The sequence below is a fragment of the Coturnix japonica genome, chromosome 26, assembly GCF_001577835.2.
Source record: "Coturnix japonica isolate 7356 chromosome 26, Coturnix japonica 2.1, whole genome shotgun sequence".
Lineage (NCBI taxonomy): Eukaryota > Metazoa > Chordata > Aves > Galliformes > Phasianidae > Coturnix > Coturnix japonica.
The window spans coordinates 1669141-1678423 of record NC_029541.1 but is presented as its reverse complement, the minus strand read 5'-3'; the positions used below and the strand labels follow the sequence as shown (position 1 = coordinate 1678423).

Genomic DNA, 9283 nt, shown 5'->3' with positions numbered 1-9283 from the left:
CCCCATCCACAGCCACCCCAGTGCTGATGCTTCATCCCTCCCCCCCCCCACTTCAGACTTTGGGTTTTCAGCCCCATCTCGGCACCTCACCTGCTTTTAAGGTGTAAAAATCCCCCCATGGGGGCTCTCCTTTAGGAGGGATGATCCCCCTCCCTGCTGTAGGAACATGGATTGGCTCCATCCCCCCATTAAAGCTCCCAAAAATGGGCTCTGAGCTTTTGCTCCCCCCAACCCACCCTTAGGGCTCCCAAAACTGTCAGTTTTACCCCCAAAATCTCCTCCCCGTGCCTTCTCCCCCCATTTCTCCCCCCCTCCCCATGGCCTCTCCTCCATCCCCACTGCCCCACAGCCATCATTCAGCTTAACCCTCCATCAGGGCAGGGACTCGCTGCCCCCAGCCCCCCCACAGAACAACCCGAACATCCTCTGACCCCAATCACCCCCCCACACACACACACAGACCATAATCACTATGGCCCAGATCCGGACGGATATATATAGGTCCCACTTCCTTGGGAAGGGGATGTGGAGCTGGGAAACCCCCGGGGCTGCAGGGGAGAGGAAGGGCTGGGCTGAGTCAGCTGCCCTCGAGGAATCCTGTTTGTCAGCAAACACGGCCCTATAGGGCCCACATGGGGCTCCCCCCATAGCGAGCAATGGGGGGCTCATCCTACAACCCCAAAGCTGCAAAGCCCTGAGCTGCACGTCCACCACAGCGCAGGTGACCCTATAGAACTCACATACCCCACTGAACCCCCCCCAAACCTTCCCATAGGGAACTGGATTAGCACATAGAGAGGGATGGGGGTCTGGGGTATGGGGGGGGGGGAGATAAGAAGGAAATGCCTCGTGCTGCTCTGCCTCTCCAAGTGAAGTGCTTGCAGGAAGTGAACCTCAAGTGTGTTTGCTTTTAGCAGCTGCTTTGCCTCCTCCTGCATTCATTGCAGGGTCGGGGGGGGGGTGTCCAGCCCTGCACCCCCCCCCCCCATTGGCAGTGTGGGGATGGGGGGTGGCAGGAAGGCCGGGTGCATCCCAGTGACCGTGAACTATTGTATGGATCAACAGGAAAACAGGATCAGGGTGAGCCCTGATCCCAGCCATACCCAGAGCTCACCCTGCAGCCCCCACTACATTGAGGGGGGGGGGTTATAAGCATTGGATCAGCCCCAGCTCGGGGCCAGAGCAGCCTGGGGTTAACACACCATCCTCCCCCAGCCTTTCCCATAGGAGAGGGACAGCCCAAAACGGGACCAAAATGAGACAGCAGAGATAGAGAACTGATTTCCCACCATCCCTATATCTGCTATGGGACCAAGTGCCTCCCCCAGCCCCAAACTGTGCCCCCCCCCCCCCCCATTCCCAGCTCCCACACGGTGGTGCTGCACGTCCATCTTTATTAATAACATTAAATATACAAGCTGTCTTCTCTTCTTTTTCCTTAAATAGACCTTCTTTAAATGACTTTGTATAAAATATTTCCACCATTTCGCTGTACAAAAAAAAATGAGACAAGAGGCAGAAATAGCCCCAAAAGCTGCCGCCCCCCCCCCACCTTAAACCCCCCCATTTCCATGTGCTGAGCCAGCACCAGCTCAGCCCCCACTTCCACCCCCCCCCATTTAATGCCTCTTATTGGCAGTCCATAAATACGCATAGAAAACCAAACCCTAATGCTTCCAAAACAACCCCATAAAGCTGAGCGTGGCTCCGTCCCGTTCCCTTTGGATATAACAGATATATAAGGGAGGGCTGCTGTGTGGGCTGGGATGCAGTTTGGGTTCGGCTGCACCCCAAACCCATTCAATCAATGGTGCCATGCTGTGCTCCAGCAACTTAAATCCAGTCTGGGGGCGAGACCAGCTCGCAGCCATAACCCTGCAGGGAGGGGGGAACCCCCCCCAAAGTGCATTGGTTGGATAAAGGATTTATCCATCACGTCCATATTGAAGCTGAGCAGCTCCCAAGTCCAGCTTGGGATTGTGAGATGGGGACGGCACCGCGGGTCTTAAATATTCACAGTGTGAAGGTTTCCCCTTTGCAGGCCCATGGATCCTCAGTGGGATGCAGGAGGGGTCCCCCCCCCCCCCCATAGGGTCCCCCAGTGCCGGGTGTCATAGAGGAGCAATGGGAAACGTGGACGGATGGGGGGAGATGTTCCACTCGCAGCATCCAACGCCGTCCCAATGGAGCCCAATGGTGCCGCCCGCCCCATCTCCAGGGTCCTGGGGGGCTGCACCGCCCCGTCCTTCCATCCTCACCCGTGGGTTGTGCGGGTTCCAGCTGCGGGACGGGGCTGGGGGGTCATTGGATGGGGGGAGGCCACACTACAGCCGTCCCCCCCACACCGAGCAGCGTCACATCCCGCCGGGGGGCGCTGGGGAGATAAAGAGGGTGGGAAATGAGGTTATGGTGGGTTCGAACTTCAGAACGGTTATGGATGAACGGGCTGCTGAACCGCCCTGCTGAGACTCAGCCCTGCCGTGTCCCCTCCCAGCCCAGCCGGGAGACCCCCCCCCCACCCAAAGATCGGGGTCCTGCCCCCCCCCCTCACCTCACAGCTCCTGTGTCTCCAGCTCCGAGCATCGCTCCGCTCCCCGCAGCGCCCTGAGGGGCAAAACCCAGCGGGGGGTTTAGGGCCGGGGTGCCCCGGTTGGGGTAAGCGTAGGGTGGGGGGGGGTCTCCAGATTGGGATGGCACCCACCTGGTCTCCGGCTCCTCGGGGTCGCAGCCCCCCTCTTCTAACGGCCGCTGTAGGACCTGGAGGGAGGGAGGGGTGAGGATGGGGAGGGGGCTCCCACCTGGAGCCCCCCAAAAAACACCCCCAGTGCCGGTCAGCATCACCCCAATTCCCTGCAATGGGGCGGCCCTCAGGGTCCCCCCTTCAACTTGGGGTACGGGGGAAACTGAGGCCGGGCTGGGGTCTCACCTTGGCTCTATACTTGTAGAAGAGCAGCCCGCCCATGGCCAGCAGCACGGCCACCACGCTGCCCACCGGGACATACACCAGCAGCTCCCGGTGCCCCTCGCTGCCCGACGGCGGCTCGTTCCTGCGCTGCTCTGCGCTCAGAACAAAGCTCGAATCAAACCTGGGTCCGGCCCCTCCGTCCTCGTGCTCCCGCAGCCGGCTCAGCCCCCAGCCCCCAGCCCTCGCCCCGTCCCCGGGGCCGCCGTCCGCCCGTCCCCGCAGCGGCGGAGCCATCCTGGAGAAGCGGAGCTGCGTGACCCGCTCGGGGCTGTCGGTGGGACGGCGCTGAGCGATGCCTCGGGGCGAAGGGAGCCGATGCGGGAGGACGGAGGTCCCGGCGCCTTCGTCCGGGATCCCGTGGGATGGGATGGAAACGTCCGCAGCCTTCGGGCCGGAGCTGGAGGCCGGATCCAGGAGGGCTCCGAGCGTCCGCTGCGCGCTGGGGGACGGCGCCGACGCGTCGCCGAGCCCGATCCCGGGCAGTTCGTCGGCTCCCGAGCTACCCTCCGTGCTACCGGGGGGCTCGGACGGGGCACTGCTGCCTAACTCGGCCGGGACGCCACCGAGCTGCCGATAAGGGACCCTGGTGCTAGAGGGTGCCGCGTCCCCACCGGCACCGGTGGCAGCGGAGAGGGAGGGCTGGGTGGCAGAAGGGAGGGCAGGGGACAGGCAATTGCAGTCGGGATCTGTCCCCACACCTGAAAGAAGCAGAGAGAAGAGACGGCCGTGGGGTCACCGGCAGGAAGCAGCTCCGAGGGGGGGGGACCCCCCTGTGTCCCGAAGAGGAGAACAGAGGGGAGCAGGGAGCAGGCAGGGAGCAGGCAGGGCTGGACATAGCAGCAAGGCAGAGCGACAGGACAAGTGTTATTAGCCCGTCACCGGGTCCCTGAGCTGGCAGTGAGGGGTTATCCACGATGCAGCATCAATGGTGGGAGCCGGACACGTGTGACATCCCCACGGAGCAGCGGTGACAAGGCACAGCCAACACTGAGCCGGCTCCTCCACGGGCATGCAGACAGCGCGGCACTCACACAAACACGGATGGCAGCACTGACACAGGGCAGCACTCGGCATCACCCGGCACTAAGGCACTAAGGGGAAACTGAGGCACGAGCTGCAATGTGGCTTGGAGCCTGACACCTCCATGAGGATGGAGCCGCCTTCATCTCCCCATAGTCTCACCCCCAGCCCCATTCTGGGGCTGCATCCCCATCTCTGCCCCCCCTCCCACCCCCAGCCCCAAACACAGCCCCACAGCTCCCAACACACGCAGCTCCAAGCTGCTCCATGCACACGATGGCAGGGCAGGATGCACATCCGTACCTGGGGATGAGCTGTGCTGCCCCGCGCACGCACTGCGGTACACCTGGCTGCAATCCTTCCCAAAGGTCTCCTTATTCTGCAGCAGCTGTTTGATGTCCTGGAAGAACTGTCTGACCAGCACCAGCATCTCGTAGGGGGACGTGGTGAACTCCTCAAAGCACATCTCAGAGAGCTGCGGGATGGGGCACCATCAGCTCAGCAGCACAGGTCACACAGGGCACCATAAGGGCACCATAAGGGTGCCATAAGGGTGCCATAAGGGTGCCGTAAGGGTGCCATAAGGGCGCCATAAGGGTACCATAAAGATGCCATAAGGGTACCATAAGGGTGCCATAAGGGTGCCATAAGAGTACTATAAGGGTGCCATCAGGGTGCCATAAGGGTGCCATAAGAGTACTATAAGGGTGCCATCAGGGTGCCATAAGGGTACCATTAGGGTGCCATAAGGGTACCATAAGGGCACCATCAGGGCACCATAAGGGTACCATAAGGGTGCCATAAGGGTGCCATAAGGGTGCCATAAGGGTGCCATAAGGGTACCGTAAGGGTGCCATAAGGGCACCATAAGGGTACCATAAGGGCACCATAAGGGCACCATAAGGGTACCATAAAGATGCCATAAGGGTACCATAAGGGTGCCATAAGGGTGCCATAAGGGTACCATAAGGGTGCCATAAGAGTACTATAAGGGTGCCATCAGGGTGCCATAAGGGTACCATAAAGGTGCCATAAAGGTACCATAAGGGTACCATAAGGGTGCCATAAGGGTGCCATAAGGGTGCCATAAGGGCACCATAAGGGCACCATAAGGGTACCATAAGAGTACTATAAGGGTGCCATCAGGGTGCCATAAGGGTACCATAGGGTGCCATAGGGTGCCATAGGGTGCCATAGGGTGCCATAGGGTGCCATAGGGTGCCATAGGGTACCATAGGGTGCCATAGGGTGCCATAGGGTGCCATAGGGTGCCATAAGGGCGCCATAAGGGTGCCATAAGAGTACCATAAGGGCACCATAAGGGCACCATAAGGGCACCATCAGGGCACCATAAGGGTACCATAAGGGTACCATAAGGGCGCCGTAAGGGCGCCGTAAGGGTGCCGTAAGGGTGCCGTAAGGGTACCGTAAGGGTGCCATATAGTGCCATATAGGTACCATATAGTGCCATATAGGTGCCATATAGGTACCATATAGTGCCATATAGGTACCATATGGATACCATCAGGGCACCATAAGGGCACCATAAGGGTACCATAAGGGTACCATCAGGGCACCATCAGGGTGCCATAAGGTGCCATAAGGTGCCATAAGGTGCCATAAGGTGCCATAAGGTGCCATATAAGGTGCCATAAGGTGCCATAAGGTGCCATAAGGTGCCATAAGGTGCCATAAGGGTGCCATCAGGGTGCCATAAGGGTGCCATAAGGGTACCATAAAGGTGCCATAAAGGTGCCATAAAGGTGCCATAAGGGCACCATAAGGGCGCCATAAGGGTGCCATAAGGGCACCATAAGGGCACCATAAGGGCGCCATAAGGGTGCCATAAGGGTGCCATAAGGGTGCCATAAAGGTGTCATAAAGGTGCCATTAGGGTGCCATAAGGGTAACATAAGGGTACCATAAGGGTGCCATAAGGGTACCGTAAGGGTGCCATAAGGGTACCGTAAGGGTGCCATAAGGGTGCCGTAAGGGTGCCATAAGGGTGCCGTAAGGGTGCCATAAGGGTGCCATAAGGGCACCATAAGGATACCATAAAGGTGCCATAAAGGTGCCATAAGGGCACTATAAGGGTACCATAAGGGTACCATAAGGGCACCATCAGGGCACCATCAGGGTGCCAGACAGCACCCAGCTCTAAGCCCACATCATGGGCCCCCCCATGTGCCCACCGCGTGCTCCTCATCGTCCTCCTCCCTGATGCAGGGGTCCACGTTCTCGTCGATGTTCTCGTACATCCTTCGCACCGTCTTCATCTTGTTGGCGTTGGCTGAGTTCTCTTTGAACGTCGTCCTGTTCAGGATGGTGCCCAGCAATGGGAAGGCGGCTTTCACGTAGCAGATGGAATCGTTCTGGGAGGAGACGGAGCCCCACAGTGAGAAACTGCATGGGCAGAGGGAGCACTGATATCCCACCCTGCCCAGGGACAGCAAATGCATCCCATAGGGACACCCCCATAGAGACATACTATAAGGACACACCCCATAGGGACACCCCCATAAGGACACCCCCATAAGGATACCCCCATAGGGACACCCCCATAGGGACACACTATAAGGACACCCCATAAGGACACCCCGTAAGGACACCCCCGTAAGGACACCCCCGTAAGGACACACCCCATAGGGCCTGACCCCATAAGGACTCACCCCATAGTGATACCCTATAGGGCCACCCCATAGGGACACCCCCATAAGGACACCCCCATAAGCATACCCCCATAGGGACACCCCATAAGGACACAACCCATAGGGACACACTATAGGGACACCCCATAGGGACACCCCATAAGGACACCCCATAAGGATACCCCCATAGGGACACACTATAAGGACACTCCATAAGGACACCCCATAGGGACACCCCCATAGAGACATCCCCATAAGGACACACTATAAGGACACTCCATAAGGACACACCCCATAGGGACACCCCGTAAGGACACCCCCATAGGGACACCCCATAAGGATACCCCCATAGGGACACCCCATAAGGATACCCCCATAGGGACACCCCCATAAGGACACGCCCATAAGGACACCCCCATAGGGACACACCCCATAGGGAGACCCCATAGGGATACCCCATAGGGACACCCCATAAGGACACCCCCATAGGGACACCCCATAGGGACACCCCATAAGGACACCCCCATAGGGACACACTATAAGGACACCCCATAGGGACACACCCCATAGGGACACAACCCATAAGGACACCCCATAGGGACACACTATAAGGACACCCCCATAGGGACACACCCCATAGGGACACACTATAAGGACACTCCACAAGGACACCCCATAGGGACACCCCATAGAGACACCCCATAGGGAGACCCCATAGGGACACACTATAAGGTCACCCCATAGGGACACACCCCATAGGGACACCCCACCCCCCTTTCTGCCCATCCAGGGGCCACTCACCAGCCTCATCTTGCTGATGAATCTGAAGGACACGGTGCCAGGCTGCTGCATCTGTGTGTCCGCCTGCAGGGATGGAGCATGGGGTCACAGCCCTGGACCCACATGTGTGCAAACCCCCCCAAGCCCACAGCACAGGGGGCTCCTGCTTCAGCCCACACCATCCTCCTCCTCCCCTTAATGCTGCACCCCCCTGTTGTGCTGGCAGGGATGGGGCAGGGATGGAGCAGGGATGGAGCAGGGATGGAGCAGGGATGGAGCAGGGATGGGGCAGGGATGGGGCAGGGATGGGGCAGGGATGGAGCAGGGATGGGGCAGGGATGGAAGGGATGGGGCAGGGATGGGGATATGGGGCAGGGATGGAGCATTGCCCGCTGCCACCTCTCCTTCCCATTACAAAAGGAGGAAAATCCCCCAAACAACCCGGCCAAAGCCAAACCCTCCTGCAGGGCGTGCAGCCTCCGGGCCTGCATCCATCGCAGCCTGAGCTGCCAGCAGAGCCGTGCAGCACTGGAAACAATTGCTCCATTATCCCGCGGGGCTGCAATAAGGGCCGGCTGCTCTGCTCTGCTTTGCTCTGCTCTGCTTTGCTTTGCTCTGCTTTGCTTTGCTTTGCTTTGCTCTGCTTTGCTTTGCTCTGCTTTGCTTTGCTTTGCTCTGCTCTGCTCTGCTTTGCTCTGCTTTGCTTTGCTTTGCAAACTCCGGAGGAGGAGAGGGCTCCATCTCCAGCTGGGAAACCATGGCCTGCATTCAGCCCCTCTCGACACCCCCCACCCTAAAGCCACGGCGGCTGCTTGTGCTGCACAGCAAACCTTCCCCATATACACAGCCTGTATTGCACACAGAGCATCTGCCATAGAGGAAGAGGCTCCTCAGCCCCAATGCAGCGGTTACACGCAGCGGTTACGAGCTGAGCTCAGCTCGGGATCCATCCCTCGAGCTGCAAAAAGGCCAAATTTAATCTGCTCCAAACGCACCCACATGGCCAACACACAAATCCCTGCATGGCCCGATTCCCTGCACACAGCACCCACAGCTGTGATGCCTGCACCGAGGTGAGCGCGGGGCCAGCACGGGCAGCAGCGCTATGGGGCTGGGCTGGGGCACTATGGGGCTGGGCTGGGGCACTATGGGGCTGGGCTGGGGCTCCCCATGCTGAGCACCCCATAGGACACACACACGCTCCCATGGCCCCAGCCCGGCTGGCTCCGTGACCCCCCTCCCCGCCTGCCACCCACCCACAGCCCCGTTGCCAGCCCAGCTTCCAGGCAAGCAGCTGGACTCAGGAATGCAGCCGGATTCCTCGGCTTAACCCCTGCACAACCATCACGGCCCCAAAAAGCAGCACCCCCCATTTGCCCCCTATGCTGCCCCCACTCCCTGCCCCCGGCTCATACACACGGCTGCTCCTCCCGGCACGATGCCACTCGTGTGCCCGCGGGTGCCCGGCTGCTGGGTGCCACTATTGGGATCCTAAAGCGGGGTTGGAGCTTGTAGGGCCGCCAGTCGCCCGCTGGCACCATGGGGGCACTCACCAGGTCCTGCAGATGCTCCAGGTGCCGCTCGGTGATGATCTGCTGGCAGTAGCTGTTCTGCTGTGTCTCATGGATGCAGCACAGGAGGAGGGATGAGAGCAGGGTGCAGCGGAGCAGGGACAGCTGAGCGGGGTATGGGGGTGTTTGGTGAGGGGCCGGACCCCCGAGAGCCCCTTCCCCATTAATCCCAGCTTTGTAACGCTGACCCTGCTGCAATCCTCCCACCCCACGCCCATCCTGCTCCTTCCTACAGGGAATTTCCCATATCCAACACACGTGGCTCTGGGCCACCCCAATGGGTGACAGGCACCGGGTCA

At 59.6% G+C, this 9283-nt stretch overlaps 1 protein-coding gene across 1 annotated transcript in view; it reads right to left on the bottom strand.

The window, feature by feature from the left end:
- Nucleotides 1-1377: 1377 nt before the first annotated feature.
- The window catches only part of CSF1 (colony stimulating factor 1), a 15089-nt gene continuing 7183 nt past the window's right edge, over nt 1378-9283 (bottom strand). Inside the window, exons 3-10 of the mRNA XM_015884879.1 lie at nt 8967-9092; nt 7435-7497; nt 6178-6357; nt 4289-4460; nt 2927-3663; nt 2702-2757; nt 2552-2604; nt 1378-2374 (exon numbers count right to left, since the gene is read on the bottom strand). Of these exons, the coding sequence (XP_015740365.1) occupies nt 2553-2604; nt 2702-2757; nt 2927-3663; nt 4289-4460; nt 6178-6357; nt 7435-7497; nt 8967-9092 (1386 nt within the window). The 3' untranslated portion in view covers nt 1378-2374; nt 2552. The remainder of the gene's footprint in view (nt 2375-2551; nt 2605-2701; nt 2758-2926; nt 3664-4288; nt 4461-6177; nt 6358-7434; nt 7498-8966; nt 9093-9283) is intronic.